General features: G+C 37.8%; 1 protein-coding gene across 1 annotated transcript; it reads left to right on the forward strand.

The window, feature by feature from the left end:
* The first annotated feature begins 4,535 nt into the window (after positions 1-4,535).
* Isca1 (iron-sulfur cluster assembly 1) lies at positions 4,536-22,642 on the forward strand. The gene is made up of 4 exons (XM_026404452.2): positions 4,536-4,740; positions 12,130-12,183; positions 16,514-16,619; positions 18,948-22,642. Exons 1-4 carry the CDS (start codon positions 4,660-4,662, stop codon positions 19,094-19,096), a joined length of 390 nt encoding a protein of 129 aa, XP_026260237.2. The 5' UTR covers positions 4,536-4,659; the 3' UTR covers positions 19,097-22,642.
* Positions 22,643-23,678: the final 1,036 nt, after the last annotated feature.

Genomic DNA, 23,678 nt, shown 5'->3' on the forward strand with positions numbered 1-23,678 from the left:
TGTGGGGGACAGTGCTGAGTATAGAAGCTAGGGCCTCACAAGCATTCTACCACTGCGCTATACCCCCAGCCCAAATCTTTAATAGGATGCACACGAAGTTCCCTTTGTTGTGTGCCCTGTGATAATTGATGTTTATCTTAACCCACTATGTGCCAGACCCTAGGTATGAACACAAAAGACACAAATTGAAGGATGCAGAGAATGTTACTGGCAAGCACTACAAATGTGAGAAAACTCAGGCATATACTCCCCACCACTACCACCACCCTCTGTCTTTTTTGGAACTAAAGATCAAACCCAAGGCTTTGTGAATGCAAAACAGACACTTTGCCACCGAGCTACATCCCAGCCCCCTTTTTTTATTTAAAAAAAAATAAATAAAAGTACTTGAAAACATCCTAGCTATGGAAGAATCATCAAAATTAAGAACTTTTAGAGGGCTGGGGTTGTGGCTCAGCGGTAAAGCGCTCACCTCGCAGGTGCAAGACCCTGGGTTGGATCCTCAGCACCACATAAAAATAAAATGAATAAAATAAAGTTATTGTGTCCAACTGCAACTAAAAAATAAATTTAAAAAAAAAAAGAACTTTAGAATTTGAAAGTCACAGTTACAAAACAATTACTGATTGTTCCTTACTCAGTTTAAACAGACTCACCAATTACACAACCTGGGATGATCCTGCTCTACACAACTTTCTTCAGCTTTGGCTCTTCTGATTTCTTCTCTTTGCTTAGGGCATTAATGTCAACAGGGCTACAATGTCAGTCACACTTTCTTTGAAAAGCCTATTGATGCTGTTCTGTTGTCTTCTGGCATTATAGCAGAAGAGTTCTGTTAAGACCAGCCTAATTTTTGTTCCCTGGATAGTTTTGTTTTTATACTTTCATGCTTCTATACTGTATACTTTTTACTTATCCTCATAATTAAGAAAGAAAATTACCTCAGTCTAAAAATGTCTCTCCAGTGACTGGAACAAAATTCAATATGTCTCCCTATTCATTTCCTTTTTGAGAAAGTATTTTCTTTAGTTTTTGATAACTTTTATCTTTTCTCAATATCCCATGCTCTGTCATCTTTCCTTTTCATCACGCTAGAAAACTTCTCAAGTTTAATTTTCACATGACTGGCTTGATTTTTAGTGTCACTATGCTGTTTTCTAATATGAATTTTGTCATCATTCTTTCTTAACTTACCCACACCTTCCTTTTCCTCTAGTTTACTGTTATATTTTCTTCCTTGTCATAGAAACCATGCTTTCTTGTATCCTTTTAATAAAGTTAAGGTTTCCTACATTTTATTCAGATTTCTATATTAGATACTACCCAATACATTGGAGTTTGTTTGATTTTTGAATCCTCACACTGGATCTGTGGGACAATGAACAGTGTTTACCTGCAAACCTAGAGAATGGATTGCTCCTGGCTCTTCACTTGAATGATGGTCACATCCCTTTTTCAGCACTCCATGCAGAGTGTAATTCTTAAGACATTGCTGGTTTTCAATTACAGCAGGCCTATTGGTCTTAACAAGCACCACCAGTGCTCCACTACTAATGTTTTTGTTTTGTTTTGTTTGATACTGAGGTATCCAGGATGCTTTTCCATGGAGTGCTATGTTCCCAACCTTTTTTATTTTGAGAAAGGGTCTGCTGAATTGATGAGGGTCTCACTAAATTTCGGAGGCTGGCCTCAAACTTGTGATCCTCCTATGTCAGCCTCCCAAGTGACTGGGATTACAGGTTGCATCACCATGCCTGACTGAAATCCCCCCCTTTTTTTAATAATAGCAGTGGTCCAGAATCAACATTTTTTTATATCTTGCTCAGTGTGGATAGTATCAGTAAAGTGCAGGTTTAAACATGTTTTTAAAATGTTCTTAGATAATACGTTTATTTTTCCTCTTGAAATGTGCTTCACAGATGGCTTCTAAGGGACAAAAATAAAAAAAAAATTTCCCAGGTGGGAAAAAAAATCCTGTACAGATGAGTAGAATTCACAGTGTTACTAGGGGGAAAAGTTGGAAACAATTTTAACAGCTCCCCATAAAACTGTAAAGAAGTGCTTAGAATAGTGTGGGGTTTTTTATCGTTGTTCTTGTTTATGTTTTTGTTTCTTCTTCAAGCCAGGCGTTTTGGGCAGTAATAGTTAAAAAAGTGGCACTTTCACCAGGTGGAACTCTAGACTTGGGTTGGGTTGGCCCTGCCAGTTTTCTAGCTGTGTAGCAAACCTCCTAACCTCAGATAAGTTTCCATCCTATAACAAGGAAATCATACCTGCCCTTACAGAGTCATGAGGATCAAGTGAGGTCTTATTAGGGAAATGTCTAGAACTGTGAAACTAAATGCTGAAGTGCAGAATCGGATGTTTCTTCCCTTCCAAATTTTTAGCATTATTAGTGGAAATCTAAAAGTGTTTACGCCTTGTTTCAACACCACAGGACAGCTGCTGCTCTGAGATAAAGCTCACATATTTCTTAATAGTGAAAACTTTCCTAACATATTCAGGAGACTGCCAGTTTCAAATAACATTAGGTATGCCTGATCCACTGACAAGAAGATTATGTAACTTCATGCTTACAAGCAAAACAGCTACCCAAGTGAAAAACTGAATAGTGTGAATTTCAAAAGGAAAGAAGGGCTTTTAAACATACATGGGATCATAGGGCTGGGATTTGGCTCATTGCACTTGCCTAACATGAACCAGGGTTTGATTCCCATCATCAAAAAACCCACAGGAAGGCTGGGTTTGTGGCTCAGTGGTACAGCACTTGTCTAGTATGTGTGAGGCACTGGGTTTGATTCTCAGCACCACATATAAATAAATGAATAAAATAAAGGTTCAACAACATATATATATATAATTTTTTAAAACCCCACAGGATCCTGAATTAGGAAATTAGGACTAGATTTTTTAAATAGCATCTAATGCACTAAGTTGGAGAATTTGAGTTTAAGCACCACTTGTAATAGACAAGCTAGTTCTTTTGCCCCCTCAGTTCAAAGTTGTAAGGCCAGTAGGACACAATGTGCAACAAGGTGCTTTTCAAACCTGTAAAGTGCTTCACAGCTTTACAGCTTTTCAGTAATTGAAAAAATTATGCATGGCATCTTTTTAATTTTACTTTTAAGAGCAGTTTTAGTTTCATCGCAAAATTGAGCAGAGTACAGAGTTCTATATATCTCTTGTTCCTACACATGCCAACCAACCACTCCCATTATTCTGCACTACAATAGTATATGTGTTAAAATCAATAAACCTGGTTTGACACATCATTATGCAAAGTCTGTAGTTTACATTAGGGTTCACTCTTGATGTTGTACATCATATGGGTTTTGAAAACTAAACAACACGTCCATTACAGTTTCTACAAAGTAGTTTCACAATACATGGCATCTTCATTATCAATTAACTATGTTTATTGAGTGCTGTTATGTGTCTGCACTCTTCCAAGGGTTTTTTATGTATTAACTTGTTTAATCTTCACAGTATCTGTAGGAGGAAAGGCATCAAAAATAAATACCTTATCTATCCCAAATCACCCAAAGATGAAGCCAAGACAAACCCACTACCCTACTGCCTCTCTTTCTGTTTGTATTAACAACAAAAAGTCCTGTGGATGCAATTCCTCTTCTGAAACAGGAAGACAGACTGCCTGATAATTGTGAGGTATCCTTTCAGACCTTGTATGTTCCAGAGGATCAGAGAAAAAGTGGGCTCTGAAAAACTTCTCGTTCTATTATTAAAACACTGAATAATAATCTACCCCTTCCCCCAGCACCACGCCACAGAATTCCTGTCTGTATCCTAAACCTTCCCTTGTTTACGTGGCTTCCCGTGTATGCCTGGGATACGGTGCCTGGTGTTCAAGAATATTGCTTAATTAAATGGCAGAATTATGCTCCTGAGCAGCCAGACAAGGTCTCACAACAGGTACTGATAGGTATCCTCTACAAACGTGACTATTCGCCCACTTACTGTGAAGCTGGGTTCCGCATTCAGCACCAGAATAAAAATTGCGTTAGTCACCATCCTTTAGCATCCCCAGCAGTAGAGCATGCTAGAGGTGGGAAAGAGGGGAACTGCATAATACACAACTCCGCAGCAATTCTGTGCTCTTAATAACTGCCAAGTTGGACAAAAGGGAAGGGGAAAAAAATGGATGTAGATGTCCGATTATCGGAACGGTTCTTCTTTAGAGAACAAAACTCCCGGGGGCGCTCTGAAGCCTCAAGAGCTTGTTACTGATTGTTACAGGAGGCGAGGGCGCCGCACCTCGCCCAGCAACCCTCCTCAGAAGTCAGCGAGGTCGGAGGTCATGGCTTGTACCCCATCTGCGCTCCACGAGGTCGAGCCGACTCCGTGCTCGGCGGTGACGGCCTACCTCCCATGTCCCTGCACCCACCGGGGTGATTAACAAACACTACTAGCCAATCCGCACGCAGTCCTAGAAGCTGCATGCAGGGCCACCCGCAGAAATCCGCCCCGCCCCCTGGCCCGTCACTCACACGACTCGCCCAATGGCGGGTACGGGCGGAGCGGGGCGGGGCCCGGGGCGCTGTGCGCCGGAGCTTGTGGCGTCAATGCGCCCGCGGTGTCCATGGAGAGAGGTTGAGGTGGCCGAGCTCCGGCCCGAGGCACCCGGGCGCCGGGACGGCGAAGATGTCGGCCTCGTTAGTCCGGGCCACTGTCCGGGCTGTGAGCAAGAGGAAGCTGCAGCCCACCCGAGCCGCCCTCACCCTGGTGAGTGCACGCGGTGCGTGGCTGGGCCTGTGACATTGCTCACGTCCGCCCCCTGCCAGCGGAGGTCAAGGGAGCCGGTTCGCAGGCCGCGGGCACGTCCGGGCGCTGGGGCCGCTGAGTTGCTGCAGCACCGCCGTTTTCCCGACTGGCCCGGGATTGAGCGGTAAACAAGCCCCAGGCGGGGCTTCTGCGGGGCCCCGGCGTCCCGGGAACTACGCTTCCCGGCAGGCTCTGCCCGGCGGGGTGGGGGCGGGGAGGCTGACGGTGTGTGTCAGCGCGAGCCTAGCGGCGACCCTGCCACACCCCAGTTGCCGGACGTCTCCTTCGCTGAGATCGGACGTACCTAGTGCCAGGTTTGGCAGGACGACACCAGGAGTCCTGCCCAGGAGGTGCGTGGGTAGGGGCGAGCCCCGGAACCCGCCTGTGCGAGAGGCCGAGAGGTGATAAAGCCCCCAACCTCTCCGAGGTCTAGGCTGCGGCGCACAAAGAGTTACTTCCTGGTGTCTGTGGTAGCAGAGGCTTTTTGAAACACCCCGTGAGCCTCCTGCAATCCTAGGGTTTTACAAAGGACAAAGGATGAAGATTTTCACGCTGAGTTCACAGCGTTTTCTGGGAGAGAGGTCAAACACACAGAAAGGAGACCAGAACGCAAACCACAGATACTTAAAAGAATTCACTGAGTGTACTGTACTCCCTCGGGACTGTGGATTTTTTTAGTTAAAGGGAAACTCGTATTACGTAGAATTAACCTTTCTAAAGGGTACAGTTCAGTGGTAGCACTCACAATGTTGTGCCACCATTTCTTCTATCTAGTTCCAACTCATTTGCACCTTAGTAAGCAACCTTATGATCAGTTCAACTTGTTCTCAAATACTGTTAGTTAACCCACTCTTTGTGCAAGCATTCGCCTAGAGACTGGGAATCAGAAGACCTATTGCCATAAAATTAGTTGAAGTAAAAGTCAAGTCGTGATCAGCTGGAAGAATTTATTTTTTTCATCATCAGTGTTTAGGCCCTTGAGGTTACCCCAATTATATTCATACTGTATTCTGTAATACTTTTCTGTATTAGCCAGTGCATTTTCATGTGTGGAAAATGTATCATGGAATCTAGAATTTTCCAAGGTCTTGAGAACTAACTAAAGGGCACAGTTCATACTTTGTGTCTCATTTCAATCTTAATAAAAATTATTCAGACTTCAAAAGAATTCTGATAATAGTAGATCTAAGAAAAGTCGGAAGGTAAGGATGGTTTTCTGTCATTTCTTTTTCCATCACCGTATGGCAAGTTATCTGTACCTTCAGAATTTCTTTCTGTGTTATTCCCTTCCACTCCGTTCTTGTTCAGCAGATATATCAAGATCTACTCTGGTTCAGGACAACAAATAATGAATTTCCACCCTTCATGGACAGTCATAAAGAAAGCTTTTGCCATCTCTAACTAGGAATAATAACACATCTTATAATCTCAGGCTAACTACCTTTCCCCTCTTGCTTGCTGCTTCTTCATTACATGTTATCATAGCAGTTGTCAGGTTTCAGGGTCTTCCATGTTTCCTGGCTCTACTGTAGGAACCTGTTATCTAAATCCTAAGTGTTATGACTGACTTGAGAAGCTTCTTTCCCTATGATTTTCTTAGGAGATGGTGGGAGAGAAAAAGCACATTAGTGCTACTTTCCACCATGATCTGTATTAATGGGCTGTCAGTCAATTTAGTCCTAGTATATGTACCCTTATCTCAAAACACTATGGCCTGTATTGTGTTTGGTTTTAAACCCAGAATTTAATGTCAAGCACAGAAATAGGGAAGTGATCAAAGGCCTAATAAATAAAGACAGAAAAGAGCACCCAAAAGAAGAGATAGTATAATAAAACAAGAAAGAGATAAATTTTCTTGTATATATAAATTTTTACATCAGGAATTTGACATGTTGCAACATTCAAAAAGGAATGTACTTGTGGAGTCTACCTCAGATCAGAAAGGCTAGGAAAAGCAATTGATGACATGAAAAAATTACCAGATTGTCTGCATTAACTTGTGTTGGTTCTGAAGAGAATTGGTGGATTGTTCAAAACAAGTGTTTAGATTGGTGATAAATTGCCTATGTAACTTTTATGCAAACCATGAGTGGTCCCTTGATTGACAAGGAATTGAAAAATGCAATTGAAATCATAGGAGCCAGAGTAACATATGATTACAGAACACAAAGATGAAACAGGCACCTATATTTCTGGCATTTAATAAGTCAAAATGAGTGTAATCCTAATTTAGGATTATAGATGACCCACACTGTACATAAAGTACAACCAAAGTTCTATAAGATGATAATGGTACACTGACAATATAGTTGTTGAAACATGAAGAGAAGTTATGTACAGAGGTGTCTTGGGGCTTAACTTTCTAGTGGAACCTGGTTGATTGAGAAGGGTTTAGAAATGCTTAATATTTAATAAGCTATAATTCTTTGTATCAGAACCAGAAGTCCTTTGAAACAGTGACCAGGAACTAAGATTTTTACATGAAGGCAATTTAGGAACTATTAAAACATTGGGAGTAGTTCAATAGTAGAATGTGCTTAGCTTTCACAAAGCCCTGGGTTCATCCCCAACATCAAAATAATCACAGAATTGTAAGAATAAAAACATGGTTGGGGCTGGGGTTGTGGATGAGCGGTAGAGTGATCGCCTTGCACATGTGAGGCCCCGGGTTCTAGCCTTAGCACCACATAAAAATAAATAAAATAAAGGTATTATGTCAAACTACAACTGAAAAATAAAAATTTTAAAAAACATGGTATGTATATAATATCCAACACCTAGAAAGTATTCAATAAATGATGGATATCTTTAGTACTGTGTATCAAATAAGAAGAATGATATGTTAAAAATTTTAATGGAAGCTGTTAAAATGTAAACGTACACTACAAATATTTTATAAGTGTATGTGTAATTACATGTGAATAGAAGATAAAAAAAAAAACACCCTAATGCCAGTCATAGATCCTAAATAGTAGTGTATCAAAATATACTCATTGCTCATTGGTTGCCATTTACCTAACATCTTTTAAACATTAAAATGCCAGATTTTTAATGAAATTAAAATAGGTTATAATTGTTGGTGCATGTTTATAAGTGTCTTTTCCTATAAATATAATAATAAAAATAGCTTGGAAGTAGATCTTTTTTAAATTGGGCCAAAATATCTTAAAGATAATTCTCTCACTTTAAAAAGAACTTGTTCCTAGTTGGGTGCCATGGCACATACCTATAGTCCCAGCAATTTAGGAGAGGATTGTAAATTCAAGGCCAGTCAGGGCAACTTTGCAAGACCCTGTCTCAAAAAATTAAAAAGTTAAAAGAAGAAAAAGGGGTAGGGATGAGGCTTAGTGGTAAAATGTCCCTGGATTCAATCGCCAGTACCACCAAAAAAAAAAAAAAAAGTTATGAGTAGATTAAAAGCCAACATTATGTTTCAATGGATTTTAATAGTCTCTTAAATTTTAAATTCACAGACTAAATCTGAGATTAATTTTTAAGTCACAATTAATGACAATACAATTAATATCAATTTTGGGGGGGTACTGGGGATTGAACTCAGGCACTCAACCACTGAACCACATTCCCACCCTTTTTTGTATTTTATTTAGAGATAGGGTCTCACTAAGTTGCTTAGCCCCTTGCTAAATTGCTAAGGCTGGCTTTGAACTCATGATCCTCCTGCCTCAGCCCCCCAGTCTGCTGGGATTATAGGGTGTGCCACCGTGCCCTGCTAATTAGTATCCATTTTAAGGGGGAAATAGGGGTCCCCTAGTTGTCCTAGAGAATGCATTGGTAATGTAAGGCTACGTGTCATTTGGTGGAAGATTTTATGCCATTTTCCAGATTGATTTCCCTAAACAAAAAGTTGCCAAACTATGCAAACAGTCCTAGGGCAAAGTAAGATATTTAGCTTCTGCCTTGTACTTGATACACAAAGTCCTTTTTTTGGAGGAGGGAAGGGGGATTGAATTCACAGCCTCAAACATGCTAGGCAAGTATTGTACTACTGAGCTATATCCCCAGCCCTAGAAGGTACTTTTTATAGGGAGAGATTTTTTTTTAAATTTTTCTAATTTGTTTTAATTAGTTATACCTGACAGTAGAATGCATTTATGCACTTTGATATATCATGCATAGATGGGATATAATTTCTCATTTTTCTAAGTGTACATGTTGTAGAATCAAATTGGTCATGCAGTCACATATATACATAAGAAAATTATGTATATATGCAGTCGTATATACTTAAAGTAATAATAACAGAACATTATTTCCTTCTACTATCATTCCTATCCCCACATCCCCTCCCCCTTCCTTCCCTTCCCTCTACCTAATCTAAGGTAACTCTATTCTTCTCTAGTGCCCCAACCCCCTTATTGTGAATTAGCATCCACATATTAGAAAAAACATTTGGCCTTTGGTTTTTTAGGATTGGCTTATTTCACTTGGCATGATAGTCTCCAACTTCATCCATTTACTGGCAAATGCCATAATTTCATTCATTCTTCTTTAAAGCTAAGTAGTCCATTGGAGATATATATATTCACATACACACACACACACACACACACATATATATATATATATTTATATATATATATATATAATATATCTCACATTTTCTTTCCATTCATCTATTGAAGGACACCTAGGTTGGTTCCATAGTTTAGCTATTGTGAATTGAGCTGCTATAAACACTGACATGGCTGCATTACTGCTGATTTTAAGTCCTTTGAATATAAACCAAGGAATAGGATAGCTGGGTCACACAGTGGTTCCATTCCAAGTTTTCTGAGGAAATAGAGATTTTTTTTTTAAAGGACTTGTTCATTCTGACGTCTTAAAAAAAAAAAACAATCACTTCAAAATTATTAGAACCATCATTTTCCCCTTGGTTGAATACTCAGTTAACTGTGTTATACATCAGTAGTAACATTCCCTCAATAGAGCAGGTGAAAACCTGACCCAGGAAAGTTAATGGTTTTTTTCTTTCTTTCTTTCTTTTTGGTTCTTATAAATACAGCTTCCAGGCACACAATCCTGTTTTAATGTTACTTTCTCATTGATTCCTTTCTGTATACAATATAAACATCAACAACCTTTTGATAGACCATTTGCTGTGACTTGCTTCCTTTTATTGTGTTTAAATGTTTTCTACTAGGAGGTGAGGAAAGAAGAAAATATATAATTTTGTAAAACCAAATTTGATAATTTAGAAAATCACATGGAAAGGAGGAAAAAAAAAAAAAAACTTGGAGCTAGTAGAGGAGGAGAGCCCTATGTTTTCTTCAGCACCTGGACTCTCTGCACCTTTTACCAGCCACACTAAACCAAAATTACCCATCAGTTTTTAGTTTGAACAAATATTTTTCCACGGTTATGCCTTTTTTTTTAACAGATATCTTTTTTTTAATTTGACAGGAAGTAGATTAATTTCTTAAGCACACACCTAGGAAATATGCCCACAAAAATTTACAAATGGAAAATAAAGCTTGCTTTTATTAGCATCCATTTAGAACAGTGAACAAGCACTTTAAAAAGTTTTAATAAGTATATCTCTAAAAAGTTGATATTCTGTCATCTCAAAAAAAAAAAAAAAAGATGCTGTAATTCTGCTTTTGAGCATTTCCTTCTAATGCCCTCTGTGTTTTGTTGCTCTGATCCTCTTCTTATACAACTGTGGGAAAAGGCCTTTAGAAGCCATCTGCCAGCCAGGAATGGTGGTGCACTCCTGTAATCCCAGCAACTCAAGATTCTGAGGCAGGAGGATCATGAGTTCAAAGCCAGCCTCAGCAATTTAGCAAGGCTCTAAGCAACATAGCAAGACCTGTCTCTAAATAAAATGTAAAAAGGGGCTGGGGATGTGGCTTAGTGGTAAAGCACTCCTGGGTTCAATCCCTAGTACCAAAAAAAAAAAAGAGAGAGAGAAATAGAAGCCATCTGCTGATGGTGATTTTTTTTCTCTCTTTTTTTACAGTAACATAAGAAATATAGACTTACACACACATATCATACATTAATAACTTAAAATGGCTCACTTATTTAACATCTGCTTTTTTATTGTTTTTTAAAATGCTGGTATCGACCTTCTAAATTGACTTCATGACCCTTCTAACTAGGGTCCACTCTGTGTTTAAGCATTCTCGTCATCTGACCACGAGCCCCAACCCAGACAGCATACTCCAGGGCCAATCCTTGGGTCTTTTCCCCCAGTAGAAACTTGAGTCCTGGCTACAGTTTACTACTAAGCCGTAGGTCATAATATTGACATCAGGAATTCACAAAAACCAAAGGACCAGTATAGCATTGCTAGTTAGAGAAGCTCATAAATCAGAAACTAGGAAATACATCATCTCTTCATTAATAGTTGAGCTTATTGTGCCTAGCACTGTCCTGAATGCCTTTCCTGAATTTGAATATGTTATCCTCACTAGAATCCTAAAGAAGAGGGACCGTTATCCATATTTCACCAGTTAAGGGACTAGGAGTCAGAGAAGTTGCTTAACATAACTGCCTTGGAGGACACCAAAGAAGTAGACCAAAAAGCCCCCAAACAGACTCTTCTCAGTAGCCTCTTTCCCAAGAAGTTTGGTTTGGTAATGCTAACCTGAGGGCACAGAATAGGTCATCACATTTTTCTCATGTTGAGGATCACTGAGCCAGGTTAAACTATTCTTCCTGAGAAACAACAACATTTTTATCATTGTCTAGTTATGTTCATCTAGGTATCCAGAGATGTTGGTTTAATTCACATTGAAAACCTATGTGAGCATTTGATGTGACTGAGAAGCATACCTTGGGTTTCTTTTATGCTGGTAATACTCTTTCTTCTGTGCATTTTGATGGATTTGGATTAGATTGTAAGTTTGCACTCTCTTGCTTGCACACACTCTCCTTCTCTCCCCCCCACATGTATGTGTGTGTGTGTGTGTGTGTATAAAAAATAATAATCAATAGAAAAAGCACCAGAGAGGGTTGGCTTTTCCACTGAGATACTTGATTTTGTTCATTGGCATTCTGTGTGTCTGGCAGTGTGTTTGTTGCTGGGCATACAGGAAGGGCACAAAATAAATGCTGCCTAGGAAAATCACATTTGTAATATAAGTAGATAATACAGTAAGTATATGAGAGAACTAACCTATTTAAAAGGATGTTGCTAGCAATTTTGACAAAGAGGTTTTAATTGAGCAGATCTTCATGTGTTTGGGTATAAAAGCCACAAAGTATCTTGGCAAGAATGAAACAAAAGTTTCATATGAATTTGCTAAAGACAGACTTTAATACTCTTTAAAGACTATTCAAGAATGCTAGTTTTATAGCTAAAAACTTAATAACATTTTCATTTTTCAGACACCTTCAGCAGTAAACAAGATAAAACAGCTTCTTAAAGATAAGCCTGAGCACGTAAGTAAAGCCTATCAAACAAATATGTACTAAAAAATTAAAGTTCTCTTTTCAGAATGATTATATTTTGTGACAATGTGCTTTCGTTAATTAGAAATTTTTTCTTTTCTTTTTTTCTCTGGTGCTAGGGGTTGAACCCAAGGTCTCACTATGCTAGGCAAGCCCTCTCCCACTGAACTACACCCTCATCCCTGCACATGATTTTTAAAAATTCAAATAATACAGAAGGGGATATTCAGTATAAAAGAAGTTACTCTCAACTCTAGACTCTTCATTGTCATTCTTCCTTCCAAAAGCAATCTCTTAGTGTCCTTGAAGAGATAATAATATTTTATATGGCCAAACCAGGACTTCTCTGCCTTCACACTGTTGATGTTTTAGAATGGTTTTTAGGATATTTGACATCATCTCTGGCCTCTACCTACTAGTTGCCAGTAACACCCTCTTCTCTTTCTGTGACAACTAAAACCACTGCTCTACACTCTTCTTATTATTCTTGTCTCTCTCTATTTCCCATATGTGCTATGGTTACACATTGCTTTTTACCCTTAATAGGCTTGAAGATCTTTCTATGTCATTGTGCAAAGGTCTGCCTCCCCCACTGGGCATGATAGTGCAAGCCTATAATCCCAGCAGCTTGGGAGGCTGAGGCAGGAGGATCAAAAGTTTAAAGCCAGCCTCCTCAGCAATGTGTCAAAGCCCAAAGCATAGTGAAACCCTGTCTCATATAAAAAATAACAAAGATCCAGGTTAAGGTCAGTGGTTAAGCCCTCCCGGGGTTCAATCCCTAGTACCCCCCCCCAAAAAAAAAGGAAAGAAAAAAATCTGCCTTACTTTCATGACTTTGTATAGTGTATTTTATACATTCATTGTTTTCTTTAACCAGTTCATTATATTAAGGGTCATTTGGGTTGTTTTCCTTCATTACTGCCACAAACATCATTTAACAGCTATTTGTTTAGTAGAGGTTGTTCTGGACCTGGAAGCATGACATAGTGTACCTGTTTCCTGGAGGTAGAACTGTTGAGTTAGGGATGTGTGTATCATCTTAATTGTAGTGCATTGTTAAGGGTTAATGGTATACTGTCAATCACTTCAAAAAATGAACTGTCAATAGTTAATATTTAGCCTACAGAGTTATTTCTGGGTTCTCTTGTACAATCTATACATTACAAAGTAGTGGGAGTTCTCAGCACTTCCCTCCTAAGAATTAATAAATGCTGACCAATGTTAGTGTTCCAATTCCGTTTGAATTGGAACACTATAAATTGGCCAATTGAAACAGGAAGTCAGTTTGTAGATTTAAAGGATGTTCATTCCTATTGACATAAAAAGGTATCCTTTACAGTATGAACAATCCCTTTTCCCAACTGTAATTACCTAAAGCTGTGTTTTTATAAACTTTTTTATTGGTGCATTATAATTACATGTATTAGTGAGACACATTTCAACATATTCATATATGCACATAATATAATTTAGTCAGTTTCATTCTCTAGTGCTTGCTTTCCCTTTCCTTCTCTCCCTTGTTTCCCCTGATTCTCTTCCTTTACTGGTCTCCCTTCTATTTTCCTGAGATTCCTCTTAACCCACTTTTTTTTTCTTTTTTCTTTTTCCTCTCTATCTTCCACATGTAAGAGAAAACAAACAATCTTGATTTTTGGAGTCTGGCTTATTTCACTTAACAAAGTGCTCTCACGTTCCATCTCTTTACTTGCAGATGACTTAATTTAGTTCTTTATGGTTAAATAAAAACCATTGTTTATATATATACTACATCTTTACATATAGATGTAGTTTATATATACTACATCTTTATATTTAGATGTAATTTATATATACTACATCTTTATATATAGATGTAGTTTATATATACTACATCTTCTTTATCCATTTATCTGTTGCTAGACACCTAAGCGAGTTCCATGAATTCCACTACTATAACATGGGTATGCATGTATGGCATAGTATATATGACAGTATATTGACAAATATTTATGATGGGTGCTTCAGAAATTAATCCTGGCAGTTTATTATTTATTATTTTCATTCTGAATATGTAAAATTCCCTCATACATTTTCTAAGCTGTCACTCTGAAGGTGAATAAAATTTCAGAGAATAAAATTCAGAGAATCAGGATCTACTGGTGAAATAATACTTAAGATAATAATACTTTGTATACTTAAATGAAAAAGCAGGCTCTAAGGCAGAGAGCATAAATTGATATTAGAAAATTGCATTAACATAGATATTAGTATTTAAAAGTGCTGTTTGGGCACTTTTTAATTTTTTTTTTCTTGATACTGGGCATCAAACACAGGGCCTCTATTATGCTAAGCACACATTACCACTAAACTATACCTTCTTTGAATATCTTATGTTTGCATTGACTACAGTCTTTGCTTTCTGAAACTTGAAAACATTTATACAGGTCTGCCCTAGGATTTAGTCTTTTGTATAGAGGTTGCATAATTTCCAGGTAGTAGCCTATGAAACTTAATGAATCCTAACCAGAAGGAAACATCCAGAGAACTTCTCACAGAATGAGATGGAACATTCAGAAAGTACATTCGTTTAAAAAGTACATTCGTTTAAAAAGGCATCTTTGCCATCAGGTTTTTTTGTTGTTTTCTTTCTTTTAAAAAATACACTTATTTTTTATTTTTTTCCCCTTATTTTTGGCATATTTTTTGTTGGTCTTTTTAGTTAGAAGTGATTTTTCTTTGCTATTTTTTCTTCTTGTGTTGGAATTGAACCCACGACCTTATACATGCTAGGTGATTTTTTTTTTTTTTTCTAAGGAAAAAAGAAGGCAGAGTAGAATTCCATCAGAATAAAAGAGCTGTGGAAAAACAGAGGGAATTAAGTGGGAGGGAAAAAAGACAAGGGAAGAAAAGAACAATTGAATGCATCTATCCTAACTTTTCTTTGTACATATATGAATATATCAAAGTGAATATCACCTAATATTATGTGTAACTAAAAAAGAACCAATAAAGAAAATATTAGGCTAGGGTAATGGCTCAGTGGTAGAGCACTTTCCTAGCATGCACAAGGCACTGCGTTTGATCCCCAGACCACATAAAAAACTGAATAAACAAAATAAAGGTATCGTGTCCATCTACAACTACAAAAAAAAAATGTTTAGAATAAATACTAAGAAAAAATATCTATTTCTAGCCAAGTATAGTGGCGCACACCTGTAATTCCAGCAGCTGGAGAGGCTGAGGATCATGAGTTCAAAGCCAGCCTCAGCAACTTATTGAGGACCTAAGCAATTTAGCAAGACCCGTCTCTAAATAAAATATTTGAAAAAAGTCTGGGGATGTGGCTCAGTGGTTAAGTTCTCCTGGGTTCAATCCCTGGTACCAAAAAAAAAAAAAAAAAAAAACCCAAAATAATTCTTTTTTTTTTAATTTCTAAATTGGATGTTCAGTAGTAAGGGTCAGTTAATTAACATAAGAGCTGAGGTTGCAGCTCAGTGATAGAGCATTTACCTAGCAGGCTTGGCCAAGGCCCTGGGTTTGATCACCAGCACTGCAAAATAAATAAATAATAATAATAATTAAGTGAAATATTATGTGGCCATTACTTGCAAATGATTTGTGAAAGTAAATTCCATGGGGAAATGATGTCTTAAGTATATATAACTAGAGGCAGGGGATGTGGCTCAAGCGGTAGCGCGCTCGCCTGGCATGTGTGCGGCCAGGGTTCAGTCCTTAGCACCACATACCAACAAAGATGTTGTGTCCGCCGGGAACTAAAAATTAAATATTAAAAAAATTCTCTCTCTCTCTCTCTCTCTCTCTTAAAAAAGTATATACAACTAAATATAGAATAAATTTTAATTTCACTATAATAAAAATATTCAAATTATATATGTGACAAGGACTGGAAAAAACTGGGGTTGGGTTCTGGTCTGTATTGTTTTTTGTACATCATTGGTTTTTTTTTTTTTTTTTTGGATACCTGCTAATGTTATAATAATTATACAGAAATAAAATTTTTCAAATTCTTATTTCCTGTTTCCTACAGGGTTTTTGTTATTTTGTTTTTTGTACCAAGGATTGAACCCTTGGAGTACTTTACTCTTGAGCCCTTTTATTTTCTGTTTTGAGATGGGTTTTACTAAGTTGCCAAAACTGACTTCAAATTAGGATTATGTGCCACCATGATCTGCTCCTACAAGGACACTATTTATAACCAGAAATCTAATAATTGTTAACTTATGAGAAAATAATAGTAATAAATAGCCAAATTTTTTTATTAGTGTGATTGTTTAATCTGTTCAACTTTAAAACTGAGTTTATATTTTTAATTCTTTTTCAGGTAGGTGTGAAAGTTGGTGTCCGAACTAGGGGTTGTAATGGCCTTTCTTACACTCTGGAATATACAAAGACAAAGGGAGATTCTGATGAAGAAGTTGTTCAAGATGGTAAGTTTTTGACAGATTTTTCTGGACACTTTGTTTTGCTTAAAATTTTTATCCTTGTAGCCAGGCACAGTGGTACACGCCTGTAATCCCAGTGACTCAGGAAGCTAAGACAGAAGGATTGTGAGTTCAAGACCAGCCTCAGCAACTTCATGAGGCTCTGACTCAGAATAAAAAATAAAAAGGGGTAGGGATGTAGCTTAGTGGTTCAATCCCCAGGACCAAAAAAAAGAAAAAATAGCTTTGTGAAGAATGAATTAATGATAGAAATAGAAATTATATAAATAGTGCTCACTGTATGCTAGGTATTGGTTAATGAACTTAAATGTTATATGATTTATACTTAGCAACTTAATTAGGGTGATACCTAATTAAATGTTATACCTTTATACTTTTGTTTTTAATTCATTGGGTTTTGTTGTTATTACTTTTATTGTTATTATTTGTTTGCTTATTTATTATACCTATTTTCTGTTGAAGAAACTGAGGTATGGAGAGGTTAAATAATTTACACATGATTACACAGTGAGTAAGTGGCCTAATGAAATGTGAACCCAATCAATTCAATTCTCTCCAGAGGCTGTGCTTTTAGTAACCAATAGGTTAGTTGGTAAGTTGTTTGTTTTAACTCTGAAAGGTCATTATTGTGTCCAGAAAGATTTTAAACTTCAGAGTGAACCAACCAACCATTTTTGTGTGAAGCAACAATTTTACATTTATGTCAAATAATGTAATGCTTTTTAAAATTCATACTTTTAAGAAAGTCTTTTTTTCCAATTTTTATTAAAATTTTCTGTTTTTTAATATATTTAGCACCAACTCTCCCAACCAAGGATTTGATAAAAACTTATTTAAAGGAAGATAAATAATGCTACCACTATGGGAGAACTTGAGTGTTCATGATTTCATGATTTTTGCCATGATGGTTTTCTGCATTGGAGGTGTGCTCTGGGCTAGTTTGCAGTCCTTGCCTACATGGAGGGACAAGGTCTAGATTCTTAAGTGTTCTTTTAATTAAACTGACTTCAAGAAAGATATTTGTTAATATTTTAAATCATTTTTAAGACTGACTGAAAATGTCATAAACTTAAGATTTTCATCTTAGAGAAGACCCTATAGTTCATATGTAGGTAATGACTCAAATGACTCAAGTTTCTTGTAAAGAAGAAAGCTGCTTTTTTTTTTTTTTAGCCTATAGTTCATATGTAGGTGATGACTCAGTTTCTTGAAAAGAAGAAAGCTTTTTTTTCCCCCTCTTCGGTACCAGGAATTAATTAAACACAGGATTGCTTAACTACTGAGCCACATCCCCGGGCCTTTTATATTTTATTAGAGACAGGGTCTCACTGAGTTCCTTGGGGCCTTCCTAAATTGCTGAGGCTTGCTTGGAACTCACAATCCTCTTGCCTCAGCCTCCCAAGCCGCTGGGATTACAGACATGCGACACCATGCCCGGCACAGGAAGAAAGCTTTTTAAACTGATTGTATTTGCCAAAATGTTGACTTCTATCTACATAATTAGTAAGGAATATTACTCATTTTTTGGCCCATAACCAGAACTATTGTACTGATCTGGCTTATTAAAATAGTCCTATTTTTCTCACAGTCCTCTGGATATTTGACACTTAGCCATGTGTTGAGAATATAGATGCCATTACAAGGTATTTGTAATTTTTATTGGCTCCATCTTTACAAAACAGTTACTAAGAATACACATATTTTTTTCATTTTGCAAATTGAAAAAATTGAAGTAAAGACATAATCTTTTTGCACGGTTGACATGGAATTTACTTGTATAAAACTACCTTCCCTTATATAATGTGGGGGACATAGGAGATTGACAGGAATCTGGTGGAGGGTTTTTTTGTTTGTTTGTTTTTTCATTGCTGGGGATCAGACTCAGGGCTTCGTGCATGCTGTGCAAGCCCTTTGCCTCTGAGCCACATCACCAGCCTTCTTAATTTTTATTTTGAGACAAGCAGGGTGTCACTAAGTTGCCCATGCTAACCTCAAACTACAATCTTTCTGTCTCACACTTCAATCCACTGGGATTGCGGGAATGCACAACCTGTCAAGCTCTGACTGCTTTTCATTAGTATAATTGTTTAATCCAAACTACTTTAAAACTGAGTTTATATCTTTAGTTCTTTTTTCGGGTAGGTATCAAAGTCTGTATCCAAACCAGGGGTTCAGTTCGGTCACCAACTTTGAAACCCGTTCAGAAGCTTCCTGTAGAATTTTGTTAGTGGTTACTATTTAAAGTTCACTGTGCTTTGAATCAAGTTCCATAGGCTACAGGCTTTATATGACCCATGTTTTCTTTTCCCCAAGGAGTCAGAGTGTTCATCGAAAAGAAAGCACAGCTGACACTTTTAGGAACAGAAATGGACTATGTTGAAGACAAATTATCCAGTGAGTTTGTCTTCAATAACCCAAACATCAAAGGAACTTGTGGCTGTGGAGAAAGCTTTAATATTTGAAACCTCAGGACTCCTCTGGCTAAACTCCAGGAAAGCTTGCTGAAACCTTGGAGCTTGCTGAAGAAATCATGTCACTGTCACATGCCTAAGGTTTATAATATGTGGCCACCTTGTGAGGAAAATAAAGTGATGCATTTTGAAAATGGAAGCCAGTATGTTAGATTCCAGAAGACATGATATTTGTATTCTCCATATGGGGCAGAAAATGAGAAGCCATTGCTCTTTTTGGATCATTATTATGTAAAGAAAAAAATCCTACCCTACACTTAATTCTCATATTCCTTTCTGTTAGAACCAGTTTCAATAATACTGCCTCCCTGACAGTAATTCACAAAACAGGTAATAGGTATGTGCTTGCTAAATTTGTATCAAATGGCTTGAATGTGCATCTCCATGGGCATTTTCCCAACCAGATTAATGGTTCCCAAAACTCAGAGGTGAGTCCTTAACTACTGATAGTAACATGGCAGTGCATTGTTTTTCTACCCAAATTGGCATGACCTCTTTTTTTACATTTTTATCAAAGTTGTCAAATGCCTCATTTGTATACCCTTCAACAGTACTAGGAAAAAGACTTCCTTAAAGTGTAGTGCAGAATAGTTCCAAATGATGAGAGAAAAAAGTGAGGAATATTTTATCCACCTATTTTACGACTTTTTTTTTTTCCATCCTAAGAGTCTGCTCAAAGCCTACTTAGATCCTTTTAGTTGTAAGGTCTCTTAAAAATCATCTAACCCATTCCCCTCAATTCTATATAGCAAGAAACAAACTCCAGGGAAGCTGAAGGCCATTTGTCCACATTGCTCTGCAACTAGGAGAGAGCTTGGGCCCTACCCCATCACCTCATCCTCATAGGGAACACTTGTGCTCAGCTTTCCAAGGCAGTGAAGGGAAATGATAGTGTGGCTTAATCTGGTCAACATTTGGATAGTTTCCTTTATAAGTTGATGAGATCCTATTGTATTTTATTTTGAGAGAGGGGACAAATATTATTTTAAGTCTTTTTTATGTGAATCACCATCTTGTTTCTTTAAAACTTAGAAACACTGGTCTACACTAGTAGAGAATATATTACAGCAGCCCAGACCACTCCATTCTTTTAAGGTATAATAGTGACTATAAACCAGAACATGGGGGTCTTTACTTAAAATTCTCATTATGTGTACACTTTCTGGTTCCTAGGTCCAATTGCTAAAATTTTTAAACAATATTACAACATTTTGATCACCAACTTTTCTTTTAAAGAAGCCCTTTTTTTTCACTTAGTCTACTTATTTCCCTGGGTTTGACATATTAAATATTCTCTAAGATGATATACTTTTTTTGAAAGCTGATTCTCATGAATTAAAGTAGCTGAGTTCCTTTGTGTTTGTCCCATTTACTAAAGTATCTGACACAAAATGCACCAAAACTTAGAGCAGCAGTTCCATGTGTATGTTCATGAGTTTGTATTGATAATATAATTGTTGATCTACTCATAATTTGTGCAATACTGTATGTAGAGATTGAGTTATTGATTAAAAAAATGTGGCCTCTATGTGATCAGAAAAATGCCTTTTGTTGAGGGAGAGGTTTGGGGTAGGAGTTGCTAAAGCTACTAATGAATAATTGTGCTTTTTTTTTTTTTTTTTTTTTTTTTTTTTTGCCCAGTCTCCACACAACCCCTGAGAGATCTCCTCAAATTGTTCTCATCACCAAATAGCCCTGCTGTTTAACAACCATCTTCAAGAGGAAAGAACATTATTCCCACCAAGAATGTTTTTCCCTTCATGTTTACTTCATCTAAGAAGGCACTAACTTTATTTCAGGCATAGTAGTTAGCTCTGGCTTTCCATTAGCCTCAGGGTTTCACAGATAACAGAAATTGTTCTGGACTTTGGAGATCTTAAGAGTTGATAAATGAAGCAGACTCCAGTGCAGGGTATCAATATGGTAAATGTTGCTAATGATAATGTTCACTGCACGCTTACTGCATGCCAGAAACTGTTCTTACATCTTCATGATAGCTAGAGAAGTAAGACTACTAATTGCCTTTTTCATACATGGGAATCTATAGCAACATGAACAAAATATTTCACTCAAGTAATATAAGTGGCCATATTAGGATTAATATCCATGTCCTCTGGCTCCAGTGTCTATGCTCGTGTGTGTGTGTGTGTTGTGTGTGTTTACTGGGGATTTAATTACCACTGAGCTACATCTCCTTCTCTTATTTTTTATTTTGAGACAGAATCTCACTATGTTGTCCATGCTCCTGCCTCAGCCTCCTAAATTCCTGGGATTACAGGTATACACCACCATACCCAGCTCTAAGTCTAAAGTACTGTAAGAACCAATAGAGAGGGTGCACTTGTACAAAGGTATCCTCAAAGCTATGACCCATCAGCTGAGTTTGGAAAGACTAAATAGAGATTTAGGGAAGAGAATGAACCAAACTAAATGGTTTTTTAAAAGTCAAGAGAGAAGCTAAGCACTGAGGAAAATGAGCTACGCACTGAGGTTAGAAAGTGGAAGACCTGGGATACCTGACTGTATTGCAGAGTTCTGTAGGAGTTGGCAGCACTGAAAATGTTTACAAGGGAGTCATCAGAAAACCATTGCATTCAGAAGTGTCAACCTGGTACTTCTTGCAAAGTGGGCTGGATGATGAGGGCAAGAGGGAGGTACTGCAAAACCCCAGAGAGGACCTGCATTGGGAAGCTTAGGAGTGAGAACTCCCAACCTCAACAAGCTGGGTTTTTTGTGACTTTGTTTATACGTACAAGTAATAACACAGATTTTTGGTTTGGGGTTTTGTGTACCACAGTATGGAAATATTAAAGACAGGAACTGAATCTCTTCTTTAATGTTCATTTAGCACCAGACATATTATTTTTTTGTAAAATAGCCCTTCCTACAGCCATAACAGGACCATATCATGCAAGCTTGAGCCCTAAGCAGGAAGGTTCTGTTTGTCTTGTTTCACATTCCACTCACAGATCCTGGATATCCTTGTATCCATGAGGTCATGTGGCAGTGCCCCTAGGTGACATGTAGACTTGAATGACAGATCTCCTATTTTACAAGATTGATGGAAGAAGACCACTCTTCCTTATCAGGGTGCTAAATTGAATGGATGAGGCTACAAGGTAGTTAAAAATACCCCTTAAAGAATTTCAGAAGATGAGCCTTCTGTGCTTTGTTGTTCAGAGCATCTCCCAGCCCCGTGTTGCTGGACCTACAAGAATGATTTTTTTCATCAAAAAGGAAAAGGGGGTAGGGGTGTTGAAAAACCCCTTTAGGTTGGGAGCAGTGGCGCACATCTATAATCCTCACAACTTGGGAAGCTGAGGCAGGAAGATCACAAGCTTGAAGCTAGCCTCATTAATAAAAAGCACTGGTGATATAGCTCAGGGGTAAAGTGCCCGTGGATTTGGTTCCCAGTACAAAAAAAAAGCTACAAGATCCCTAAGATTCCCAGTACTTCCTAGGATTCATTCGGCAGGAAATGCCTTTTTAAAAAAAAAAAAAAAAAAAAAAAAAAGGCCTTGTCATGTTTTCATAGCTGAGAGGTCAGGAAATACAAAAGCCTGTGATGTTAAGCTGAGTCTTGGCACTGTCTCATTTCAGCCTCAAGGCAGACATAACATGGGCCAGAGGCAATATCAGCCCAAATTCAACAAAACAGCCAGTATGAGGCAGTGCAGACTAGGGTCTGCGCACAGAAAGGAATATGTTCTGGGTTGAGATAGATCTGAATTTGAATCAAGATTTCTATCATTTTTATGGCCATGAGACCTGACATAGGTTACTAATTTCTCTTAGTTCATTTCTCCATGTGGAACAATCAGGATGTTTGGGGGATTTGATGAACTAACTACACATAAGCATCATTCTTTTAAGAAAATCAATACATGATCATTCTCATCCCTTTTGCCTGATTTCCTGTGCCATATAATCTGCCAATAGGTTATATCAATCAGAACAAGAGCTTAGGGAAATGAGAATTTTAACACAATAGAAAATTATTGTCCTATATTAAAATCTAGGGAAAATTTTTCTCTATTTCCAACAAATAAATGGCCACAGTAACTTGTTTGAAAGAACAATAAGTGACTTGTAAATATACAGAGAAATTTTATTGTCTCGGGCTGATTAGCCATAGAGAAGAAACCTGCCTTAATCAGAGACCTATTTTGAAAAGCCAACCCATAGAACTCCCAGGTTGGAGAAGGGAGGAAGAGCCACCCTGCCCTGATTCTCTTCTGAGATACTGAGCCCTTGTGGGTTGTGAAGTCACTGGGATGGTCCTCCCTCACTCCCCAAAGGTGAAGGCTACATTTCTTAGCTATAAGGCACTGCATTTGATCTTCAGCTGGTCAATGGCTCTGTATCAGCACTCCTCCTCCTTCCGTAGCCTGAGTGGCGTTCCATTACTTCCACTCCCATTCATTGTTTTCCATGGATTCCTTTTTTTGTTTGTTTGGTACTGAGGATTGAACCCAGGGATGCTTTGTCACTGAGCTACATCTCCAGCCCTTTTTATTTTTTGAGACAGGGTCTTGCTGAGTTATTTAGGGCCTAAGTGGCTGAGACTGTCATC

Source organism: Urocitellus parryii, chromosome 4 (genome assembly GCF_045843805.1).
Source record: "Urocitellus parryii isolate mUroPar1 chromosome 4, mUroPar1.hap1, whole genome shotgun sequence".
NCBI classification, from domain to species: domain Eukaryota; kingdom Metazoa; phylum Chordata; class Mammalia; order Rodentia; family Sciuridae; genus Urocitellus; species Urocitellus parryii.

What these genes read in the sequence shown, in the direction of transcription:
- Isca1 (XM_026404452.2), top strand. Translation starts at nt 4,660, where the DNA reads ATGTCGGCCTCGTTAGTCCGGGCCACTGTCCGGGCTGTGAGCAAGAGG. An exon ending in TTAAAGATAAGCCTGAGCAC is followed by an intron (nt 12,184 to 16,513) that starts GTAAGTAAAGCC and finishes ATTCTTTTTCAG; the next exon opens with GTAGGTGTGAAAGTTGGTGT. An exon ending in TGAAGAAGTTGTTCAAGATG is followed by an intron (nt 16,620 to 18,947) that starts GTAAGTTTTTGA and finishes CTTTTCCCCAAG; the next exon opens with GAGTCAGAGTGTTCATCGAA.